This window comes from Lissotriton vulgaris, chromosome 7 (genome assembly GCF_964263255.1).
Source record: "Lissotriton vulgaris chromosome 7, aLisVul1.2, whole genome shotgun sequence".
In the NCBI taxonomy this organism is placed as follows: domain Eukaryota; kingdom Metazoa; phylum Chordata; class Amphibia; order Caudata; family Salamandridae; genus Lissotriton; species Lissotriton vulgaris.
In genome coordinates, this window is record NC_141695.1 from 699,637,454 (window position 1) to 699,663,890 (window position 26,437).

Here is a 26,437-nt window from a genome sequence, read left to right on the forward strand (position 1 = left end):
CCTGGAGGCCCAGCAATCTGCACCACCGCCTACGGACATTTTCGATGCTGGGGAGGTCGAGGACGACGATATCCAGGACATCACGGAATCTAACCCCGCATCGGAGGTCGAGGACGACTACGACGCATCGACCGAGGATTTCGGTGAAGTCGTCGAGGAGGTAGGGGACGACGACGGGGCCCTTGCCACCGTGGAGGATAGCTCGGACGAGGAGCTTCCTCAAACTGACTCCGGGGCCGTCCAAATTCATAAGGCCCAGGTCGAGGGATCGCCTTTGGGCCTTACCCGAGACCTTATATTAAGTTCCTAGGCCCCGCCTCCTGGCCCGGCCACGGACATTGATACCGATTCACTCCCGGTACCACAGAAACCGAAAGTGAAACCTACGGTCTCGACACCAGAGATATCGAAACCGAAAGTACGCATCGCGCTGGTCGAATCAAAGACTTCGGAGGCCTCGGCGCCAAAGAAATCGAAGATGGCCGTCGAGCCGAAGAGCCACGTCAAAATGGCCGACCCGAAGGCTACTACATCGAAGCCGAAGGTTAAGGGGTCGGACGCAGCCGCATCGGCGCCGAAGGCGGTCGACGCCAGCAAGGGTCGACTCGATCACAAAAAAACGGTTGACGACCCCAAGAAGTCTATTCTCGACCCGAAGAAGCGGCCGGACGACCCGAAGTCCCTCTCTGCCTCGCTTCCACACGACAAGGCCAAGGGAGCTGCGCCGAGTGCGTCGACTCCGAAGGGAACATCGTCGGTCTCCGCTCCGAAACCAGCTGCTAAAGACTCTGTCGAACCGGCGCGTCCATCCGCCGCGCTCACTAAGAAGGTTACGGAGTCCCTACAGCGCATTAGGGAGGGCGCCGCAGCAGTCGAGCTGAAGGACCCTGCGCCAGCCAAGCCTCTGGAGAAAACGGCGAAGGCGCCCACGCCGATCCTTTTCACCTTGCCGCCTAAAACGGCGCCGAAGGCTTTCTCTGCTAAACCGGGGGCCGGCGTGCCCGAAAAGGTGTCTTCGACGCCGTCGTTGGTGGTCCTCGGCCCACGTCATCGACCACTTGCAGAGGAGGAGCGTCGGGAGCATTTCATCAACGCCGAAACGGGCAGACTTTCCCTCCTGAAGAGGAAAATCACCCCTGAGCCCCAATTGGAGTCGTACAAGATCCCACTCAAACGGAAGATGGACTCTGCTAGTACTCCTGCCTTGATGGAGCCCATTTCACCGCAGGCTCACGAACTCTCGCCCACTCATTCTAATGTCGACGCAGGTGAAGGTGACGACGAAGATGAGTACATCTATCCCATCTACACAGACCCAGAGGATGTCACTGAACCCTGGTCTGCTGGTGGCGATCCTGGGGACCCGCATTATGGACAGGACCCTCAGCTTTTCTCAGCCAAAACTTCCCCCACTGAGGACTCTGCAGCTTTCAATGCCCTAATTGAGAGGGCAGCGGCCAATCACAATGTCGAGCTGCATGCTGACCCGGTAGACGTCGACTTCCTATTTGACACCTTTTCTGTCTCGGAAAAGACTGTAAAAACTCTGCCAATGCTGAAGGGTGTTTTGAAGCACGCGGCTGAGGTGTTCAAAGAACCCACCAGGGCGAGGGTCATCAACCCACAAATAGACAAAAAATACAAGGCGGCGCCCACAGATCCAATTTATATCAAGGGACAGTTGCCTCTGGACTCCCTGGTTGTCTCCAATGCCCGGAAGAGAGCCAACTCTCGGACTACGGGTGATGCTCCTCCCCCAGACAAGGAATCAAAAGTCTTTAAGGCTTCAGGGAAGAGGGTGGCAGCGCAAGCAGCCAATATATGGCGCATCTCCAACACGCAGGCGCTCCTAGCGCGTTATGACAGGGCACACTATGATACTCTAAAGACCCTTTTACAGCATTTGCCCGATCAATATAAAGAAGCGGCTGAAATGTTGATACAAGAGGGGAAGCTTATCTCCAATGCTTCCATAAAGTGCGCTCTGGACGTGGCTGACACCGCCGCACGCGCAATTAACACTAGCGTTATGCTTCGTAGACATGCATGGCTGAGGATATCTGGGTTCAAGCCGGACATTCAAACTACCATCTTGAACCAAACGGTCAACCCAGATCACCTGTTTGGCCCTGAGGTTGATGCCACCCTTGAGAAGATGAAGAAGGACACCGACACTGCAAAATCTATGGGTGCCTTGCAATCCCAGCAGTTTCGGAGTGGGTCCTTTCGTCGCTCCAATACTAGAGGCACCTCAAGGGGTCAACTTTCGCAATCAGCGCAGTTTTACAAAAGCAACACCCAGACTTCTTATACCAACAAGGGTCGAGGTGGATATCGCGGCAACAGCGCCAAGGGCAGAGGACGTGGCAACAACAGCTCCAGGTCCTCCACCGCCAACAAACAGTGACGCCTTGTCACTGCCCCCCCGACCACGCAACACCGGTCGGGGGGAGACTTCAGCAGTTCCTGCCCGTGTGGAAGTCCATCACCACGGACAGGTGGGTCAGAACACTTGTCCAATTCGGTTATTGTCTGGAGCTCACATCCACTCCACCCAACATACCCCCAAGGCACCGTCCTATGTCCGGCGAGCACTTGCACTTATTGCAGCAGGAAGTCACAGTCATGCTGCAAAAAAGGGCAATAGAGCTCCTGCCATTGCAGGAAAGAGGTGCGGGAGTTTACTCCCTGTACTTTCTGATTCCAAAGAAGGACGGAATCCTCAGGCCCATCCTGGATCTCAGGCCCCTCAACTTTTACATCCTATCAGAGCATTTCCACATGCTCACACTGCAGCAGGTTCTCCCACACCTTCAACAGGGGGACTTCCTAGCAACTCTGGACCTGAAGGATGCGTACTTCCACATTCCGCTACATCCTTCACACAGAAAATACCTCAGGTTCACCATCCAAAACCAGCACTACCAATTCAAGGTTTTGCCTTTTGGGGTCACCACGGCACCCAGGGTTTTCACAAAGTGCCTGGCGACGGTGGCGGCGCATCTCAGATGTCAAAACATCCACGTCTACCCCTATCTGGACGACTGGCTCATTCAGGCGAAGTCGGCCCAGCAGTGCGCCGACCACGTGTCCCACACCATTCACCTTCTGCACGATCTGGGGTTCTCACTGAATTACCCAAAATCCCATCTCCAGCCCGCCCACATACGGCAGTATCTGGGTGCGACCATAAACACTCTGGCGGCCACAGCACAGCCGAATTCAGTGAGAGTCGACAGCATTCAATCGCTGATCCAAAAATTCAGACCTCAACACTCGCTTCCAGCAAGAGTGTTCATGCAGTTGATAGGCATGATGGCCTCCTGCATCTCCATTGTCCCGCACGCGAGACTACATATGCGTCCGCTTCAGGAGTGCTTAGCACGTCAGTGGACTCAGGCTCACAACCAGTTGAAAGACCTAATGTTGGTGAGCGGTCGGGCATACAACTCTCTGCATTGGTGGAATCCACAAAACCTTTGCAAGGGCCGACCGTTTCAGGAGCCTGTGCCACAGATTATCCTGACAACGGACGCTTCTCTCCAGGGATGGGGAGCGCATGTACTCCAATACACTGTGCAGGGACTATGGACGCAGCAACAGGGGAAGATGCACATCAATGTTCTGGAACTGATGGCAATCTTCATGGCACTAAAGGCCTTCAAAGTGCATCTATGCAACAAGGTCGTGTTGATCCGGACGGACAACATGACAGCGATGTACTACATTCAGAAGCAGGGAGGCACACACTCTCCGCAGCTGTCTCATCTGGCTCAGAGCATGTGGAAGTGGGCCATTCAGAGGAACATCTTCCTCATGGCAGAACATCTCCCAGGCAAGGACAATCAGATGGCGGACCTGCTCAGCAGGCACAGCCACCAAATGCACGAGTGGGAGATACATCCATCGGTACTCCAGCCGTACTTCCAAAGGTTGGTCATCCAGAGATCGACCTGTTCGCCACTCAGGAGAACGCAAAATGCCAAAGCTTCGCCGCCAGATTCCCACACCCACTGTCGCAGGGTAATGCGATATGGATGAACTGGTCAGGCAAATTTGCGTACGCTTTCCCCCCAGCACCACTGATACCGCTGGTGGCACGCAAACTCAGGCAACACTCGATGACTCTCATCCTAGTTGCTCCAACATGGGCTCGTCAACCATGGTACACCACGTATCTGGAACTGTCCGTGGTACCGCATCAAAGGCTACGTCTCGCACCCAGCCTTCTGACGCAGAGCCATGGCGACATTCAGCACCCAGATCCGCAACAGCTCAACCTGGCGATCTGGCTCCTGAAGTCCTAGAGTTTGGCTACCTGAACTTACCTCCCAATTGCATGGACATCATTCGGGAGGCGAGGAAGCCTACTACTAGAGTCTGCTACGCGCCAAAATGGAAGCGGTTTGTCATTTATTGTGCAAACCACAACATTAACCCGCTGGATGCTTCCATTCAAAACATCATCTGTTACCTGTTCCATCTGTACAAGTGTAATCTGGCCTATACTTCCATTCACATTCATCTGTCTGCAATGGCCGCGTATCTCCAAAATAGACAACACCTTTCGCTATTCAAGGTGCCTGCCATCAAAGCTTTTTTGGAAGGCCTCAAACGAGTCATTCCGCCACGGACTCCACCAGCTCCTGAGTGGAACCTCAATGTGGTTCTTACCAGACTGATGGGTCCTCCCTTTGAACCACTGCATTCCTGCGAGATTCAGTTCTTAACGTGGAAAGTGGCCTTCCTCGTAGCAATTGCATCGCTACGGAGGGTTAGTGAATTGCAAGCCCTCACAATCCAAGTGCAATTTATCCAAATTCATTCCATCAGGGTGGTGCTCCGCACTAACCCTAAGTTTCTGCCCAAGGTTGTGTCTCAGTTCCACATCAACCAAACAATCGAATTACCTGTTTTCTTTCAAAATCCTGAGTCACTGGCGGAGCGGATGCTCCACACCCTTGACGTGAAACGGGCCCTAATGTATTACATTGATAGGACCAAAGATTTTAGAAAGACTAAGCAACTCTTTGTCGCCTTTGCGCCACACCACAAAGGTAACCCTATTTCCAAGGCTGGTATTGCTAGGTGGATCGTTAAATGTATCCAGATCTGCTATGCAAAAGCAAAACGCACTCTTACCATTCCATCAAGAGCCCACTCCACCAGAAAGTTGGGGGCCTCTATGGCTTTCCTTGGAAACATTCCCTTAGAGGACATATGTAGAGCAGCCACATGGTCTACCACACACACATTTACTAAGCATTACTGTGTCGATGTGCACTCCAAACAGCAGGCAGCTGTAGGGTAGGCTGTTCTCAGGACACTTTTCCAAACTGCTGCAGCTGGCACGGGCGGCCGCCGCTAATGGAGGGACTGCTATGTATTCTATGCACTGATATGAATTCAGCAGCCCACATGCCTCGAACCGAATATGCTACTTACTAGTATGCATCTGTTCTTGGCATGTAGGGCTGCTGACATTCATATCGCCCGGTCACCTCCCCGGCGCCTGTAGCAGCTGCAGTATTCAAATATATACTCATAGCATGGTCATCATTCACTGAGTTTCACTCCATCTTGGCCACAATGGCTAAAAACAATCTGGGATGGAGTCGATGCCCATGCGCACTGTAGTCCAGGGGAGGAGCCACATATCTTGTGATACTTCGAAGACTCTTCCAGGACAACAATGTGCAATCATCCGGACCCAACACTAGGCGGCGAGCTATGCACAGATATGAATGTCAGCAGCCCTACATGCCAAGAACAGATGCATACTAGTAAGTAGCATATTCGAAATTCACCCATGCACAGATTTTGGGGCCGAAACCTAGATGCCCGAGGACTGCAAATAAGTAAGGCCATTCCACCATGTCAAATGCCGTTCGTGCATCAAGAGAGAGGAAAACTGCAGGCTCCTGAAGACATGGCATGCGTGCCTACTGCCTGTCCCCTTCTAAGGTTAAGTGCGGTATTTCTATTGGGCATGAAACCAGACTGGTCCGGGTGAATCAGGGTCTCAAGGTGCGGGGTCAGCCGGATGTCGATCAGCCTAGCAAGAATCTTAGCTTCAGGGTTGAGCGGAGATATTATTCGGTATGAGGAACATTCATCCGGGGGCTTGCCAGGTTTTGGCACCGCAACCTATGGTAGCCATTAGTTGATCGTGTGGCAGCTCCCCCGCTTCCAAGCTATTTGTGAACATTGTTAAGAGATGTGGGGCAGTTAAATCAGATGTACGTTTATAAAGCTCAATGTGTATTCCATTGGGTCCCACAGCTTTTCCCGACTGCAGAGAGTGGATGGCAGTTAGCAGTTTATCAGTCGTGAAGTCAGCCTCTAGTGATAGAGCCGCTTCAGCTGACAGAGCAGGCATTTTAATATCTTTGATGTAGGTTTGCGCCTCTTCCGTCTTCATGCGTGAGTCAGAAGTATATACTTGCTCAAAATACCCAGCCAAGGCATCTACTATGTCTTCCGGGGCGGTTACTATTACACCAGTATGGAGCTGTGCGATCGTTCTCTGTGCTCTTTCCTTCCTGTCCAATCATGCCAAAAGCTTGCCCGCCTTATCCCCTACTTCTTACACCTGTACCGTGTAGCCTGTATCTGTAATTTAACCTGCTCGTGCTGGTGTTCTGTAAGCGTGCATTGTTTAAGGCGCAGGGCTTGTGCCGTCTCCTGGGAGGGATTCTCTTCATGACGGGCTTGAATTTCAGCCAGATCAGCCTCTAGGGCATCCAACTCGCCCCGTGCCGTACGTCTGTGGCCAGTTATGGAGGCAATTGCCTGCCCTCTCACCACGGTTTTATACCCTTCCCACAAAATACTAGGGGATCACACTGAGGACACATTGTCTTGGAAGTAGTGTTTTGTGACTGTAACAATATCTTTACGGATCTTGGACACTTACAAGGAGCCTGGAGAGATAGGGAAAACACGCTTTCTCACCCTAATTTGCATTGTATAGGTCAGGGAGACAGGTGAATGGTCCGAAATGCCCTGGGGACGAATCTCAGCATCTGTTAAATGGGGCAGGCTGTCTGCGGAGAGTAGTAAGTAGTCTATACGGGAGAGGCTGTTAAGCACCCCTGATTCGAAAGTGTATTGCTGCGCATTGGGTTGTTTGTACCTCCAAGCATCCGTGAGACCTAAGGCGTCATACGGTAACCACCCGCTCCAATTGTCCTATATGGGTAGCGGTCCCTGGCGCCATCTAGTACTGTGTTAAAATCTCCTCCCAAAAGCAGCTCTCCCTCCGGTAGTTTCAGTAGGAATGTGCTAAGCGCCGGGAAGGCCACCGTTTGAAGGGCTGGGGGAATGTACACTGACACAATATTAAAGCGCTTCCCCTGCCTCTGACATGATATGGCTGCAAAACGCCCCTGATCATCTGTCCAAGTGTGTGGCACAATCAGCTGGAACTGTTTAAGTACCAATATGCCCACCCCCCTAGAACCTGAGGAGAACTCTGAATGTACTATCATTTTGTATCCCCAGCGATCCATTGCTCTGCAAGCCTGACCCATTAGGTGCATTTCTTGTAATAGTGCCAATGCTGGTGCATTGTGCCTTAAATACTGCAGCACCAATCCCCTTTTTGATGTAATCACCCAGACCATGTACATTCCAGGTAAGCAACTTTAAGGGAGACACCGGGGATGTCGGGGGCCCATCAGTACCACCTCCAGACCATGTCGACCTTGTCTCTACCGCCATGAGTAGTGTAGCGTGTCAAACCAGCCCCAATTCAGTGTGCTCCTACAACGATACCATGTTTATTTTTCCTTAATCATTGCCCTTAACATAAAAACAGTGAAACATAAAACAATTCTCAGGAACCACCCTTCCGCTTCCTCCCTCCACCCTGCTTCCCTGCTTGACGGATTTACAACTACCTGCCACCCCAACAAAGCAGAGTGCTTAATACCCTTTCCCAGTTCTTCAACGAAGGGGGTAAGAGAAAACCGCTCCTGCCCCTCTACAGCCCATGCACCGAAGACTTCAGTGACCCAGATCCCCTTTCAAGTGTCATCAATTAGAACTAAAGAACAACCTCTCCAAGTGTCTCAAGGTATTATCTCGGCAGGTCACCCCCACATTTTATATCCAAAAGTACCTGAGAGTAGCAATGTAGAGTGTCTGCATTGTTATATCTTTGCACAAACCAATACAGCGTTACCAGAGAGGGTATAGACCTGAGGAATCGAGGCCCCGACTCTCCATTAAGGTCGCAGCGCCATTCATCTACAGACACCCTGTCCGCTTTCGAGGAGTTGTGTCCATTCTCTTTCCATGTCCTCCTGTTGGTCGTTGCTCCTTGCATCGCGATGTCCAGTACGACCTGATCTTCCAGCCTTACGCCATCCATCCAGCCAGTCTTGTACTTCTTCAGGTGTGGAGAAGAACCATGCTTTTCCTTCAGCTTCCACTCTCAACTTGGCAGGACACCGCATGGAGTATTTTATTTCACGCTCCCGAAGAGCCTTCACGTCAATGAATCCCCTGCGCTGTTTTATGACTGCCGCGGTGTAGTCTGGAAAGATCGTGATGGTGGCATTGTCTATACGGATCGTAGGGGCCTTTCGAGCGGCTTGTAGGATTGCATCACGGTCCCTGAAATTGAATATTCTTGCCAGGATAGGTCGCGGAGGAGCCCCTTGTTTCGGTCTGCCACCTGGGACCCGGTGTGCCAGCTCAAGTGCCAGGCCTCCTGTCGTCTCCGGTACGCCAAAAAGCTAGATCAACTGCGAGGGTCCCAATTCTCGAATCCACCTTATTTAGGGTGGTCATAATGTCTTGTAGGGTCACCTCCTGTGGGACTCCACCAGTCGCCCCTGCTGACGACGGGACCTCTTTGTCTTGCGCATCTCCCTGCGACTTAGTGAAAGCGAATTTGTCCAGCTTTGCCTGACTGGCCCCTTTCGTGTTTCTGTTGCTCATGGTAGTGGTAGAAGGGAGGGCTTCACGTAGAGCAGGGCCCACGATAATTGCTGTTTGCAAAACTGACCACTATACCACCCCAGCCAGATGGATGTGTCAGTCCCCCAATCCGGGGGGCTGGGGGGAGCTGCTATAAGACTTATAGAGCCTGCCTGCCACCCAGGACGTGCACCTGCAGGATGTCAAATCGGAGGGCCTGTTCTCCCACCGCTCCACACCACTGTTCAGAAGATGGGCGCCCTTAGTGTAGGTGGGTTGGTAGACACCAGGTCCTGAGCTTTAAGAGCACAGAGTAGCTTGCGCCCCTTGGACAGTCGGAGCGGACGAGTTTTCCTCCAAAACTATGTAAGTTAGCAGGGCAGTCCCTGGGGGCAAATGGTCAAAACAATGTCCATGGCTGCCAGCACTATTATAATAAGTAATGTCCGCAAGTGAGAGGCAACTCACCCGCGATGCATGATATGCATGGAGCGTCTCGGCACGATCAAGTATGCAGTCTCTCCGTAGGGGGCGGCAGCGCACGATCTCAAAATGGCGGCAGGGGAGTTTTCGCAGCCCTCACCCGACCGCCAGACAAGCACTGTTAATCCGCGTTATGGGGACAGCACCGGCCCTCGCCCTGTGTCACTGGGCCGTGCTGTGGGACGCCGCCACTCGGTGCTGTCTCGGGATGGAGGGGGGGAGCACTCCGTCCTCTGACACTTCCGCTCCTCCCCGACCCGGCCCTCAGGCTGCCGTCACCAGACACTCTCACGACTGTGGGTCCCAGCTGCCGTTCACTTTTAGGCCCCAGGATGCCGCACTCTGTCAAGCTGCTGGGAGCACCGTATCCTACCGGAATTGGTAGCAGATGATGCCGGTTACCTTCCGCCACGTCCCCGTACTTTTATGGGCAGGTTGGGTCACGGATTAACATGTGGATAGACTGGGCCCTGTATCGGGAGCTCGGAGCCTTTCTAGGCTTTGGCCATGTTCTTTGGCTGCTAGCCACTCCCCCATATAATGCATTGTTATTATCGATATACTTACTAACATGTTCCAAGTTGACCACCATTGTGAGTATCTACCAAGAATAAATATATGGGCCGTCTTTGCATTTGATGAATTGACTAAGTGAATGCATGTGCAGTATTTTTGTTTTAAAATGGTAACGATTCATGATGGAAAGTGACATTGAAAAAGGCGTTGTGCCGAAAGGCGTTTGGCAGTGCTTTTGAGACTTGCCTAAAATAAAGCACTTTGCTGATACCTAACCGAGAGTGCACCCGTGTCTGGCTCTGTTTCAAGTGTTTGCAGACCGGTCACCTCAGACCCGCCCCCTTTCTTCTCCATTGTGCAAACACGCCCCCAGGCGAATTGTAAGTTGGGGAAATAATTCCTCTTCAAAACTGAGGGTCCCTGAGTACCAACTAGCCCACCAGGTGCCTCCAGTATGCGCCAGGGAGCTGCGTTGCTGAGAGGTGTTCAGAGGCCATCCCCCTTTTTACACCTCTGCAGCGCTTACTGGAGGTACCTAATGGGTTACTTTGACCCTAGGGACCCTCAGAATTCAAGGGGACTTCATCTCCCAATTTAAAACGGATACAGGGCGAAGGGAGGGAACGGGGCCTGAGGTGACTTGTGCAAACACACACTGTGGCATGTTTTAAGTTGGGGAAAGAATTCCCCTTCAATCCTGAGAGCCCATGGGCCCAACTAGCCCACCAGGTGCTGCCCGTAACGGCCACTGCGCTGCATTGCAGAGAGGTGGTCCAGGCCGTGCCCCTTTTTAAACCTCTGTGCAACGCAGCTCTGTGGCGCTTACTGGAGGTACCTAGTGGGCTATTTAGGCCCTAGAGACCCTCCGGATTCAAGGGGACTTAATCTAGCAAATTAAAACTGCCACAGGGCGCGTTTACACAGTGGTGAAGGGAGGGGACGGAGCCTGAGGTGACTTTTGCAAACACGCCCTGTGGCGCGTTTTAAGTTGGGGAAATAATTCCCTTTCAATCCTGAGGGCCCCTGGGGGCCAACTAGCCCACCAGGTGCTTCCAGTAAACGCTACTGCGTTACAGAGAGGTGGTCCAGGCCGTGCCCCTTTTTACACCTCTCTGCAACGCAGCTCTGTGGCGCTACCTGGAGATACCTGGTGGGCTAGTTGGACCCAAGGGACACTCGGGATTCAAGGGGACTTTATCCTTCAAAGTAACATGGCCACAAGGTGTGTTTGCACACGTCACCTCAGCCCCCCTCTCCCTGCACCAGTGTGCAAACGTGCCCTGTTGTGCGTTTTAAGAGGTAGCTTAAATCCCCTTGCCCTATTATGTACAAGGGGCTTACAGAGTAGGACATTGTAATCACAGGGGTACCCCGACGCATAGTGTCCCCGAGTGTATGTAGGGGTTTAACTGTATTCTAAGTGTGTTTTAGCATAGCATGGTTAGTCAGTCAGTTACCACCAGTACCCAGCTGAAAAAGGCCTCTTTCTGCTCCTCTGTTCTTTCTACACGTCTTCTTCCTTTTTCCTGCACTTTTCTTCCTCTTTGAGGACTTTGGTTGCTTTTTTCTGCATTTCTTTTGCTTCTTTCTGTGTGTTTTTTCTTCTTTCTTCACATGTCATACCTCTGTAGGCATTGGTAGAAACTAGCATTTAAAAAACCTTAGAAATTCATGGAAAAAACCATAGGTTTCAGGCACAGTATTGTTACAAATTAGCATTTAACCCGTTCCGTGCTAGTGACAGAACCACTCCGTCACGAGCCACGGGCACGCTGTGCTCATGACTAAGTAGTTCTGCCGCGCCGCCTAGGCGGCCTCAATTCCACGCCTGCGCGGGTGAATTGATGAGCGGGCGGGGCTGTGACTGAACAACTCTGTCATGAGCACAGCGCGCCCGTGGCTCGTGACTGAGTGGTTCTGTCACAAGCATGGCAAACAAAGTATCAAACATTCATTAAATTGCATATACAGTTATACACACACCACCACACTTACTGCTATAGAAACTTACACATACTTACTCTCTTAAGCAATAGACTGATACAGATATTTACATATTTAAACATTACTCACTAACCCATGTATTCACTAAGATACACTTAGTCAGTTATACAATCAATTTTTCCACAAAAAATCATCCATTTAGACACTTATATACCCATTTATTCTTCCATCGACCTTGAGATATACACATATTAAACATATTTGATTTTCAGAAAAACACACATTCACTGGATGATGTCATCAGTGATGTCATTTGAGATGTCTTCAGTGATGTCATGAGTGATGTCACTGACCATGTCATGAGTGATGTAATATGTGACGTCATCAGCAGTGCATTGCGGGCGCACGAGTTATAGTTAGCTGAACTAACTATAACGGGGGAATCTCTATGGTTTTGTACGAGTAAAATGTCCAACTAACTAGAACGCCTCAGAAACCTATTGTTTTTTTCAGTATATATATATATATACATATATATATATATATATATATATATATATATATATATATATATATATATATATATATATATATATATATATACACACATACATAATCAAGACAGTGGATACTGTCGAAACGCGTAATGGCGGGCATGCTGAGCAAAAGCAAGCTTAAATAAACTCACTTTGTTTGGCACCAAGAAAACGGGTTCCTCTTATGGGACCATGGGGGTGTTGGGGAACCTCTTCTTATGCCATCGCCCTCTAGCCTCCTGGCGCACTCACAGCTTCAGTGTATCCTCCTGGCGGCGGCTGCAGGCATTCCCCACCCGGGCCTGGATCGGTTTAAGCTCACCTGGTGTTGTGTATCGATTTAGATTCCGTATGAATTTCCCGATTCATTCCCTTAAATAGGTACAATTCACATTGCCCTTTATTTAGGCATAGTCCATGCTACCCAAATACAGTCATGGCTACTTGCATACGTTCATCTACGTCACAATAAATTCTTGGAAAAACAGAATCTTAAGCCGTTGGGACTTTCCCCTTGCTTGAATATTGATTACTCTAAGACTCATTTATTATGCATGAACATCTATTCCTTATGGGTTCATTTATGACGTTCATATGCCCGACGTTTACGTCAATACTGGCATTCCTAAACACCTTCAAGGTATAAATATACCTTCACTTGCTTTGGTAAGGCGCAGTGCGATTACCTACTTGCATGCGGATCGCCACATCAAGTCCTGAAGGAAGTCATCTCCCACACTGACCAGATGCTGTCATCCTCCTTGCTGAGAATCCAGCTCCAGTTTTTCTGACTCCCCTTGCAGGGTGTCCTGGGAAAAAGATACCAACCTCTCTCATTCTAAGGTATGGAGCTGATTAGAACCTAGAGAAACTTTTGGCAACTCTTGGCATAACTAAACCAGACTAAGACAGCACCTACTTCTTCCCTCATACTAGACTTAGGTTAGGTACACTGGGGTAGGATTATTTAGAAGCACCAGATGAGTATTTTTGCCTGTGTTATTTATGTATGTATTTTAATGAATATATGTCATAGCTACACAACATGCTATTACAGTATTATTTTATCTTACTGCTAACACTGTACATATTATACTTCGCATTCTGATTGTAGCAGTTCACCTCTTTTGCATGAGAAAGAAGACTATTCAATAAACACTTTTTATAGAAACGCCTGTCTCTCTATTTTTGTGCAAACTCCGTAGAAACGAAGCATACACGATTGTCTGAGTAAAATAGTTATCTATTGTTTCCACGACTGAAGATATTCCAACTCTAAGGGAAACAAAGTTGTCCTGTTTATGCGGTTGTCCGAGACTAATCCCTTCTTGTTCATTCGAGAGTTTCTAGTGACCTCGGACACACAAGTAATTAAGTTTAATGTACTCGATAGAGACATACTGACCTCCGTCCTATGTCAAATCTATAGTGTATATTATTCCAATGTGCAGAGCCTATTAGGGACATAGGATCTACACTACACTGGAGGCCTCAGAAAGATAATCGCAACTTCTTATAAAAACCTTTAAATTAACTAAGTCACTTGTTTGTTTTGGTTCTAAATTTCCTATACTTTAACTTTGCACTTACAGCCTTTTCTGGAGAAATGTGATGTTTAAACTGAAAGACTTAGCTTCATAGAAGTGCAGTATCCAGATATAGCAATGGTGGTTGGTTTGTATTTGAGATACATTTTTGTAACAAAACATAATATTTATAATATATAATCTATGATTGATTTAATGGACATTATTTTATCTAGCACATTGATCAAAAACATTCTGCATATATATATATATTCAATGTGTTACATATTTTTTTACATCCTTAAAAATCTATTTTATTCCCTGAAGAAATGCTTGAATATTATCTTCTGTTGGAGCATTTTTCTCTGCTATACCATTCTATTGCTCTTGGGTTGTAAGTCAAAACCTTTGACTTACTAGCAGTTGCATGACTCTGGGCTCCCTTAATTCAACAAAGCTAATTTACCAGCATGCTTGCACACCTATGGAAAATGCTGTAATAAACGGTTTTTATTATTCTAAATTCTAGATTTATGTTGAAATAGAACGCGCCCGACTGACAAATACATTGGCAACGATAAAAGAGCAGAGTGGTGACGTGAAAGAGGCTGCTTCAATTTTGCAAGAGCTGCAGGTAAATGTTATTTCTTAGGTCTTTCATACTTGAAACTAAACGTTTAAGGCTACTGTTTAACATGTTTTAGGGTACTGAGCATCTATTGATGATTTTTATATTGATAGGCAGATCCAAATTTATGGAAACGTTTTGGTTGAAGATTTAACTTACTGACCTAGAAAATTTGCTGCAGAGCAAATATTAACGTCATATAGACTTTCTGGTCCCGTACCTGAAATTTTCTGTTTTAGCCGTAATTTAATATGGTATGTTGAGTTAATTTGTTTGATGTTGGAGTTTGCGGGAAGGCTAGCTGAGTCTTGTGGGTGGCAGGACAGTTTGCCCATTCAGTGCTATAGTTCACATGAGATGTGCTAGGCCCTGATATCAACCTTTTTTATTGTATTTCTCCAGGTAGAAACCTATGGCTCCATGGAGAAGAAGGAAAAGGTTGAGTTCATCTTGGAGCAGATGCGTTTATGCCTGGCTGTAAAAGATTACATAAGAACTCAGATCATCAGTAAGAAAATAAATACCAAAGTTTTCAAAGAGGAGAACACTGAGGTAAGCGTGATTGAAAGAGGAGTTTCAGTTCATGTCCATTGTTTTCTAAGTCTGCTTGACTGTACTTGTAGGAAAGTGGCCCTTTTTATGTCTAGCCTGAGCCAGCTCATGCGCTGTCTGGCCAGACATTTAGTGAGTGGGCTTTAAAAAGCCGACCACAGCTTATTGTGTGGCATAGAGCAGCGGTTACGTGCACAGTTACGAGCAGAGGCGCCATCTAGCTTTCCTCTCAATCTCCCAAGTGCACGTGCGCGCCTCGCTCGGCCTCCGTCTTGCTCATGCTTAATCACTTTCACGGCCTTACAGGAATATAAAGTTCTGTAAATGTACTATGGCAGAATCATAATATTCTGAAGTACTCTGGAGGCACCCCTGGAATCTGGAACCTGCTAAAACAATGCAGTTTATTGGGAAATCCACCATTACCGAATATAGCATGAACAAAGCATAAACTTCTCTCCCTCTATTGCGATAAACTCCGCCCATGCATGCAAAGCAGAGTTTGGCTTGGCTGCAAATTTATTTACACATCTTCCTGCTGCAGACGCCCACCAATCACGTCTGGAGGTTTTGCAGAATGCTTCACGGAGACACACAACCACAGCAGTGGAAGAGCAGCGTTCATATAAATATCTTGGCATAATAATTGAGCAGGGCATATCTCACAAGGAACAAAAATTGGCTTTAAAAGCTAAAGCCCAATCACTAATCTATGCTTACAGACTTCTACGTAAAAAACTAGACTGCCCGAACTACACTCATCTGCTGAAAGTCATGGCCGCACAAATCCAGCCCAGCCTATCGTATGGCTTAGTCACCTGGTGTGGAAAAGAAGCAAATCTACTGAACGAGCTCCAGACCAGGATCTACAAGACCGTTTTTGAGCTGCCAAAATCTGCCTCTCCTTCTCAGGTTCGACTGGAATTCGGCCTACAGCACCAGAAATTCCGGGTAATGAGTAGCTTTGTCAAACTTTGTCATAAATTCCGCTGTTCTAATCCGGACACCCTGAACAAATTATGCTGGGATGAAATTAAGCACCAGAAGAACTTAGAAATACCGAGCTCATGGGGAAGCTTTTTCAGAACAGCTTTGACCGAGCTGGAACTACAAACCGCGTGGGAAAACGGGGAAGACAGAGTAAGCTTCGGCAAAGTCGTAAACGCCGCAGCTAAAAAGAAATCCTTGCTGGCTGACAAAAAATCAATCTCTAAGCGCCGGCATGGGTGGACAGTCATCAACTCATACAGAACCCTAAAGCCCCAAAATTATCTATCCGCTCACTTCAGCTTGCATTTAAAAAAGAGCTTTACAAACTTCCGCATGGGCTTGCACGACTCAAAAGACCTGTATCCAACTTGGAAAAAGCCCTATCTTTCCGCAAACTGTTGATTATGTGGTTTTAAATTAGAATCTGTAACTCACTTATTATGTGCTTGTCCAGCAGTCCTGGAACAGAGGAGACAGTATTTAAAATTAATTTTCAATGAGTTGAACATCCGTTCATGCAGACAAGCAGTGATAAGCTGGCTGGAAGGCGCTTCCATTATCTTGGTCTGCAGGGGCGTCAAATTCATGACAACGGTCAGAAACCTCCTACGGCAAGCAGATGGAGAGTAAACAAAATAAGCAGGATCAAAGTCACCTTCAATAGCCGACCAACAACATTAATGAATGGACAGCATGCTTACTAGCGACTAGCTGCAGGTCGCAAATAGTGGTGTATGAACATTAAAATTTGGAACACTGGGTATACACTATGCAATTATCTTTTCCAAAAGGTCCCCAAATTTTTAAAAAGAAATATACACCCTTTTATATAATTATGGAACCATGTCAAAATCAGGTGTATTTATAAATGTAATGAAATTTTTACTACGTTTTTTATGGATATGGGGGGGGGGTTGTAATGATTTTAATTGATCAAACAATAAACTTATACTACTACTACTACTACAACCACAGCAGACCTGAAACACCTGCAGCACTATTTGCATAAACGACAGTGAACAAGAAAAGGGGAAGCGCCTGCTTCCTTCCTCTCTTCATTTATGACTTTAGCTGTCTGTATTTTGTGGAACATAAATTTGTTAAAGATGCACTGCTGTTGTATAATGGCGTCTGAGTGTTTGCTTCAGATCACTGAAGCTAAACAAATACAGCACTTCTCTGTTAGAAAATACATGCATGAGCTTGGAAAGATTCTGAGGGCCATATAATCCAGAATGGCGATAACATTATCGCCTTTCTTCATAATATGGTCTAGTGAGTTAAGCAACGTTGCGGTGATCTTCAGATTGCATCCGCATTTCATCCTTTTCAACACTGCCGATAAAATGAGTACCACTTTAAGCAGAGTCCGCATTGATATTCAAGTAGCACAATCCAGGTTTTGTCTTTGTATTCTGGTACTTACGGCCCGGAATATATGATGGTGTAAAGAGGACTACAGGTAGCTGAATGCGACGAGAGCTCTGAAACAGTATATTATTCTGTGTGCGCCTCAATTCCTGAGCGGACTTTGTCAATAACAGAAGTCTTTATGTGTCCCAAATCCACATATAAGTGCCTCAGCCAGCCAAGGTTTTTGCTTCGCATTGTGGTACATGTAGTTCTGATTTTAGAAATGGATAAAGGAGCCTGCAGACGCACAGAATGGCTGGCCTTCTCAAACATAGACTTGGAAAACGTAAGAACTGTGCAATAAAAGGGTACAAAAGTGTAGACTTGGTTGTGTGTCTGTCAGGATGAGGAAAAATACAGCACTTCTCTGTTAGAAAATACATGCATAATCTGGAAAGAATATGAGGGCCATATTATCAAGAAAGGCGATAACATTATTGCCGTTCTTGATAATATGTCCCTGAGTGAGTTAAGCAACGTTGCGGTGATCTTCAGATTGCCTCCTCCTTTCATCCTGTTCAACACTGCCGATAAAATGAGTACCACTTTCAGTAGAATACGCATTGATATTCAAGTATCACAATCCAGATTTTGTCTTTGTATTCTGGTACTTACGGCCTGGAATATATGATGGTGTAAACATTACTTCAGGTAGCTGAATGAGACGCGAGCTCTGAAACCGTATATTATTCTGTGTGTGTCTTAATTCCTGGGCGAACTTTGTCAATATCCAAACTCTTATGTGTCCCAAATCCACACATAAGTGCCTCACTCAACCAAGGTTTTTGCTCTGCATTCTGGTACATGTAGTTCTGATTTTAGAAATGGATAAAGGAGCCTGCAGACACGCAGCATGGCTGGCCTGCTTAAACATAGAATTGGAAAACGTAAGAACTGTGCAATAAAAGGGTACAAAAGTGTACACTTGGCTGTGCGTCTGTCAGGATGAGGAATGCAAAGTTGAAAACGACAGGCTGCATATACCCGACTTCTAATCCATTATAAGAAACTGAAGTGAAAAGGCTGGCAAGGCTGTGAGTTACAGCGATTCCAGGAGTTCAAGCAAAACACTAGTGCTAACAAGCATTGGCATAGCTAATAGGTCTCGCCTTTGGGACCTTATAAGTGTTTAGCCATGCAACAGTTTATGTTGTTGCACCAAGGATATTGTGCTGCATAACTAAAATACTTATAAGGTCCCAAAAGTGTGACCTATTGGCTATGCCCATGCTTGTTAACATGGTCACCCCACTTTTTGCCTGGTATCTGATGCAATTTTGACAGAACGTGAACTGGGTTTCTTCTAACCAGATCTTCAGAGCCAGATCTCTTATTCTAATCTGTACAATTGTTCCCCAATTGGCAAAACCTTTAGCATTTCCTATAGGTCCTTAGTAAATGGTACCCCTTGTATCTAGTACATAGAGTACTAAAGAGGGCCCCTCAGGATTGCAGCATGTATTGTGCCACCCTAAGAGACCCCTCAACATGCATAAATTTAGTATGTAGGTGGCACCCCTAACACCAGAAACTCTTGTTCGATGGCTGAAGAAGAGAATGACACAGAGAGCCAAAAGAAAATGTGAGAACTGAAAACTGATATAGGCTTTTGGTGGCAAACTCTGCTTGCCACACTAAGTCTCGACAGTCGTGACCCAGCGACTCGTCCTGTAGCTTACCAGCTTCAAAGAACCCTGGGAGACCTCCAGTGCTTCACAAACCTCCAAGGAATAGTAGAGTAGAGGAGCTACTCCCCTGCAGTCCGCTGGACCGAAACGCAGTCTGGTTTATCATGTTGCCACTCCCTGGCCAACCCGATGCAGCAGCTGCCTTGGAAGAGGACACTGGGCTCCTGAAGGTCAGATGTGTCTTTCTCTCCCCAACCCCCACTCACTAAATGAGAGGACTCCAGTACCAACCGGAGCCACATTGTTCCAGAAAACCGATACTGTGAAAGTCTAGTTTAGACTCCAGCGCCTCCAAGACAAAGTAGCTGTCTTGGGGGGTGTCAGCACTACATAAACTCACTTCCAGACTGGCCCATCTGTCCAGATTCTGCACCCTCAACCGGCGAGACCAATGACCGCAAGGTTCCATGGCGCACAGAATTCAGCCGACCTTTTCACTCTGTACCGAACGCCCCAGCCCGGGTACTGACTAAGCACCTGTGCTCCCTTGTGCCCAAAGCCCTTACGACCCGAGCCCCCCACCCGGTAGGGTGTTCTCAAACTTATCCTCAAGCCCACCTTTGCAACCTGTTTTTAGGTGCTGCCCTTCCCTTTACTGGTGTAGCGTGCACAGCTACCAATGCCAACCGCACCTCTTCACCTGGCCGCCTCAGTGCAGGTAATGAGAATCTGCTGGTAGTACTTTGAGCCTTGGCCCACAACTACCTGTATTCCCAAAGGAGATCCCCAGAAACCATACACAATTTACTGCATTCTACACATTCCTTTTCTCTGATAGGAAAGCTTTGTGCGTAAAGACACATTTAAGTGAACATTGTACTTACCTGCTAAAATAGATATCTTAAAAGGACTTACTTGCTATCCAAGTTCTTGGTATCAAAATTTGTATAAAAATACGACTTATTTTTCTTAATTGGTCTCGGATTTATTCTTGTTTGTCTCAATTATTGCTTGTGTGTAAGTCAGCAAATGCTTACCCCTGCCCTCTGAAACACCTAATTGCTCGCCCACACTACCACAGTATAGGGCATTTGGGATATCATTTGTGCCTCTTTAAGCCATTTGGGGTTTTCCGGGACTCTTTACACAGTGTACCTCTTTGTGGTCCACTATTTAAATAGCCAGCTTCCTACAGTACTTATGACCATTGAGACCATGCAGCTACTTAATTGTTTTTCCTCTTGGCACAGACTGAGTACGGTTTGTTGTAGCAGTGTTAAAAGCAGCCTATAATAGTACAAATAAAGTCTGTTGCAAGTATGCACCCTGGGCACAATTTTACAACTTTTGTTTAGTCTAGTGTGTAATGTAGTTGTAAGGAACGCATTATTGTGAGCCATCCTAATGTTACCATTAAACGTTAAAGTTGTTGACTTAAAAGCAAGAATGGCCCATACTAGATTCCTTCGCTGTACTTGCACTGCTCCCATGAATCAGATCCAGATACCAACTTAATTTCTATCCTCCAATTTTAAATTAATTCACACTTGGAGAGTTTTAAACTGTTTAGCTTTGCTCTTGTATGTATATATGCTTTATTAATCTTTTAATATTTAGTTTTCTAAACAGTTGCGAACCCCTTGTATCGGCTTCTGATCTAGGAAGAAGGGCTATTTAGTGCCTTCAGTAGTGTCTACCAGTTAATAGCTGTGGATAAATACATTGGTTATTTATTCTTCTGATCTACTTGATGCTGCTGTCTATATTGTGCCATCACAAGATCCACTGGCTGACAGAAGTGTAACACACAGCTAGCATTTGATAGTTCTGCTGGTATGATGCATGTCCCTTCTTCTGATACCTCAACAATTGGATTGAAGACTGTCTGGGAGGCACCTTATGCCTCTACAGACTGTGTACGAAGTCAACAAAAAAACCTTAAACCAGACTTCTTACTAACACATATTAAGCCCCAGCTGCTGTGCTTTAGTTACCCAAAAAATAAAATGTATGGCACATTATTCCCTTTGCACAGGCTTGTCCTAGTTTGGTGTCCATTGACACTTAACCATAAATGTTTTTGTCACATTTAAGCACATATTGTCCTCATGTCAAGATACTGAGTCTTGTTCCTGGGAATTCCTAAAATGGTCCTTCTATCCTTTGGCATCCAGCAGTTACAAGCAAAGGTTCAGGGATGTAATCATTGCAACTCCCATGCAAAACTGTGAAAACGATTTCTATGCAAGTCTGCAACACCAGGTACTCCCTTGAGCTCGTGCACTGAGTTTTTTTTTAGTGACAGGAGTTTTATCTAGTATTATCTGCATCTGCTATTGTTATGACCTTCACCGGAGCAAACGCTGTTTCTTCAGCTTACTGAAATCCGTTCTAAATTCATTTATCTGTAGTGAATGAAAATGCATTCATTGAGGATTTTTTAATTTGTTTGTGCTGGTTCATGTTTTGTAAATGAACCTGTGTATGCAAGCTCCAGTAAATATTTCAACTAGTTCTAGGTACCTTAATAGCCGATATCTCAATTTCCGTCAATTCACCTTGCTCTAACCTTCTCTCATTGTAAATGAGCTGTTATAGTCAAACTTCCATTTTTTTTAAAAATGTGTTTTTATTGCAGACTTATGATACACAGGGTACATTTATATAGGCACTATTCCCCTGACGTCCACTCCCGACATAGTTCGTTTACTTTCGTACACGGCCTTTAAGCCCACATCCCGGAGGTCGGGCGGCATCAAGCAGTAAAACACCAATCCCATTATCGCATGAACAGTTGCAGCCCCTAGCAAGGGATTCACTAGTCCGCTTTTATTTTCCTCCCCTCCCTGAATCCCTCCTCCCGTTCCTTCGTAACACCCCAACACCTCTCCCACCTCCCCGCAAGTCCCTCCACCTACGCTTGAGCTCTCGTTTAATCTGTATCTGCGAGTGCAGTCAGGAGTGAATAAGTATCTAGGTTAGAGATGTACCCGGTGTGTTTTTGGGAGCTTCAGCGTCTAAGTTAGGAGTACTCTCTTCTTCTAGCGACGTGCTGTCTCGCAAGGCCTGCACTAGTGCTTGTCACGCAGCTGCTGCTTCTAGTGCTTTATCATTTGATGTACGGCGAGCCAGTTGATATCGGAGTGTACTTTCACTGGCTGCCCATTTCAGGAGCTCATTGACCCATCGCCTGTGTGTGAGGCCCGTTCTTGAGTTCCAAACCCTCGTTATTTCCCTTTTGGCCAGGAGGAGGCCCATATCAATAAATGTACTTGTGATCTTATTTTTGGGCGTGTGAGGGAACCAGTGCAATATACTAACAGCCTTATCATATTGTAGTTCTCTGTCTGTCACTTTGTTGAGTGTCTCGCCAATCTCCTGCCAGTAGCCTCGCAGGTGAGGGCAGTCCCACAGCATGTGGCCCAGTTCCACTCCCCCCGCAGTGCATCTGGGGCACGCCGCTTCAGTCACTCCAAAATAGTTCCCAAATTTTCCAGGTGTTAAATAAGCTCTATGGAGGACATAAAAGTGTATCAACTGGAAACGTGCTTTTCTCGTTGTCTTCCGTGCCAGCTGCACTATTTGCGCCCAAGTCGTGTCGGGGATCTCTGTATCGAGGTCCAGTTCCCATTTAGCTTTCAATAGTGTCAAGGGCTGTAATGTCTCCCGCAGCATCCTAGAGTAGAGGCACGTCACCGCTTTATAGGTGCCGGCTGCCATCATAGTTTATTGGCATGCCATGGATGTCGCGGGTTCCAAAAGCCCTTACTTCCAGTGCGCCTGCATGGCCCCAGTCACTGCGGCATGCTGCAAGTAGCACCCCCTCGGCAAGTCGAACCGGTCTTTTAAAGTTTGGTACAGTATCCGTACTCCATCGTCGTACAGGTCGCCAAGCATTTGCAGCCCCGCGTCCTCCCAGATCTGTAGTTGTGACCAATCCCCACCGTGAGGGAGCGATGTCACCATTCCCAGTGGTATCTCAGGCGCGTATGGATGGCGCACGCCCGCCCAGCGTTGCGAGCGGTTCCAGCAGAGCCTGAACGGCTGCTCCTCCAGAGTCAAATCGCTGATGGCGAGCCTCTGCTGCAAGACGATATAAGCTAAAACATGGCGTGGGGTGCCTCCATCTCTCCCGTGCTCCGGACCTCGGAACACTCTCGCCACTTCCTGCGTGAATATCTGCAACTGTGCCGCTAGATAATAAAGCTCGAAGTCCAGGACCGCAAGGCCACCCTCGTCCTTCGGGCGGATAAGCGTGGTTAATGCTATTCTGCGCCTGCCTGTGCCCCAGAGAAACTATGTCAGTAGCGACTTCAGTTGTCGGAAGACGGAACCGGGTATCCACACAGGAAGCGTGCGGTAGTAATAGAGAAGGCACGGCAAAGCAATCATTTTTAATAAAGAGATTCGGCCGGTTACCGACAGCGGGAGGGTGGCCCAGAAAGCCATGCTTCCCTTCAGCGCTCGCATGCACCGGCCCACATTGACCTCCAGCATATCCGCTGCCGTGTTATATATGTACACGCCTAGGTATTTTAAACAGGTGGGCTCCCAATTGAGCAGTGGGCGGTTGGCGGGACGCACCTCTCCCTGTTGCAGAGGGAATAAGCAGGTCTTAGACCAATTAACCTTCAGACCAGATAGCCTACCAAAAAGCGAGAGCAGTCTCTCTGCGCCCTCCAGAGCTACCCCTGCATTCTCAAGGAACAACAGGAAGTCATCTGCGTACAGTGAAATAAACCATGGGCCCCCTCTGCTGACTATACCCTCATAATGTTTTCCCGTCCTGGTCTCAGCTGCAAGGGGTTCTATTGCCAGGACGAACAGCAAGGGGGACGGAGAGCAACCCTGTAGAGTTCCGCGGCCCACCGGATATTGATGCGATATGAGGGAACCCACCGCACCCTCGCAACCACCGATTTGTACAGCACCCTCGTCCAATGGATGTAACCGTCGCCAAACCCAAAGCGTTGCATGACCTTGTACAGGTACTCCCACTCCAAAATATCGAACGCTTTCTCTATATCTATTGATAGTACCAAGGGCGTTTGTGCTCCCGGCAGCGGCTCACCCAACAGGCGTATAAGTCTCCGGATATTTATTGTAGTATTGCGCGTGGGAATAAATCCAGACTGGTCACTGTGGACCATACCAGTCATGTACTGCAATAATCTGGCTGCTAGTATGGTACTTAGGATTTTGTAGTCCGTGGTCAGCATAGATAGTGGCCGATAGGAAGCCGGGCTGTGGCTCTCCCTCCCCGGTTTCAACAAGGGGATCACTAGTGCTTCGCACATGGACTGGGGCAATTGGCCATTTGTCTTGGCCTCGTTGTACACCGTTTGGAGTCGCGGAGCTAGCAGTTCTAAGTACTTGCTGTAAAATTCTATGGGCAAGCCATCCAAGCCCGGAGAACAGTCTGCGCCACCTGAGCCACACAGGCTCTGACACTAACATGCCCCCAAAGCGTTGGAGCCCACTGGGCTCTGGAAAGAAGTAGGGGGGGGCACTGGAGCCATCTGGCTCAGGAATTCACTGTGCCCCCCTAGAGCCCACGTGGCTCGTAACTAAAATAGGCCCACGAGCCTCCGTGGCTCTGTAAACAAAAATGCGGGCATCGTGGGAGCCTTCACGGACTCGTGGACAAGGGCGCCGTGAGCCTCGCAAGGCTCTATGTAATAAAACATGCCCCTTCGTTGGAGCCTCCACAGGCTCTGCGTGACGTTGGGGCGGCCCACTGCCATCTGGGGCCGCCCTTGAAGCCCTCGTGGCTTCTCTACATCGAGCGCGAGCTCGCGCTACTGTGGGGGGGGGGGGCGGACACCGACAATGTGTCCCGGCGCCCCTCCCCTGCTCTGCCCCACTCTGCCCGGCCCCAGTCCAGACTCACCGGGCCTCAGGGGCGGCTCCTCCGGGCGGCGGGTCTTCTCTGCTGGCGGTGGGGGCAGGCACCGACAATGTGCCTCGCGCCCCCGCTGCTCTTCTCCTCACTCGTGGCAGGGCTCCCTCGACACACGGGAGCCCTGTTCACCGCCCATCTTCTTCCTCGCCGCCACGCTACCTCCAGGGCTCCCTCAGCAATGGGAGCCCTGCACCGACGCCACCAGCCGCCATCTCTTGGGCGCCTTCTCGCCCGGCAGCTTCTCTTCTCCCCGGGCCCGGCGGTGATCACTTCTCGGCACCCGGGCTGCGGGGGCGGGACTTCCGGCCGGCCGCGCTGGGATTGGCCGGCCGGCCAAGTACTTCCGGGTCGCCGCGGGCAGCGCGGCGGCCCTCGCTAGACAGGCAGGCGGGCAATAAAAATATCGGCGTGGGCAGCCGAAGAGTAATAAAGTTAGAAATAAGCGAGGTGGGCACTCGCCAGTGAATAATCAAATAAGCGGGGTGGCACCCGCCAATCCTCACGCAAAATGCGTGCAACGAAAACGCTCGAAATGCAGCCAGGAGCGCTCTCAAGCGCTAGGATCACAGCACAGTGCTCCCAGGCGCCAAAAGTCCCCAGAGCAGACCCCTACAGCAAGAAGGGTCCACCGAAAGCTCAAGAAGTCCAGCAAAAGTCCTTAAAGATGTAGCCAAGCAGGGGGACAGCCAGGAAGAGTCCCCCAGCAGTCCATCAGATGTCCAGGAGCTGGGCAGGGCCCAGGGATTCCCCTGAGCCCCAGCAGCAGCATGCCCCTGGCAGATTCAAGTTAGAAACAAGAACATTTTGGAAGGGGACACAGCCCCTTCTTATACACAGAAAAGCCTTTGAAGTCCTTGGAAGTCCTTTGAAGCAGGCAGTGTGAGAACCAGCCAGAACTGGTTACAGGGAAGTCCCTTCAGTATCAGGGACAGAGGTGCCAGTCGCCCAGCTGGAGGTGGAGCCAGCTTTGTAGTCAGGCAGGCACAGCCCTTCACTATCAGGTGCCATCTCCTCCCACTTCCCTGGCAGCAGATGCTGCCTTTCATCCATGGGCTGACTTCAGACAACCTCCTGTGCTCTCTAGCCCCTGTCATCCTCAAACCAGACAGTCAATCCACAAGCAGGCCCAGGCACTCTGGGCCAGGCTCACCAGCCAATCACACGCTAGCACCAACTTACACAAATATGCCAACTTCCAAAAGTAGTACTTCTAGACTAGACACAGTCATGCCGCATACATCATTTTGCAGCATTCACTCTCAGGAGTTCATACATACCAAACTCGCCCCTGCACTCCCCACACATCAGGAACTACCATGGGCATACATATTCCCCATTCATTCTTATGGGAGGGCAGGTCACTCACCACACATACAGAGAGCTCAAGCACTTTA

General features: G+C 48.4%; 1 protein-coding gene across 2 annotated transcripts in view; it reads left to right on the forward strand.

Annotated features, from left to right (window-relative positions):
- Positions 1 to 26,437, forward strand: part of PSMD12 (proteasome 26S subunit, non-ATPase 12) — a 274,307-nt gene that overhangs the window by 177,594 nt on the left and 70,276 nt on the right. For both annotated transcript variants that reach the window (XM_086930933.1, XM_086930934.1), the window contains exons 5-6: positions 14,460 to 14,564; positions 14,961 to 15,110. In XM_086930933.1, the coding sequence (XP_086787059.1) occupies positions 14,460 to 14,564; positions 14,961 to 15,110 (255 nt within the window). The remainder of the gene's footprint in view (positions 1 to 14,459; positions 14,565 to 14,960; positions 15,111 to 26,437) is intronic.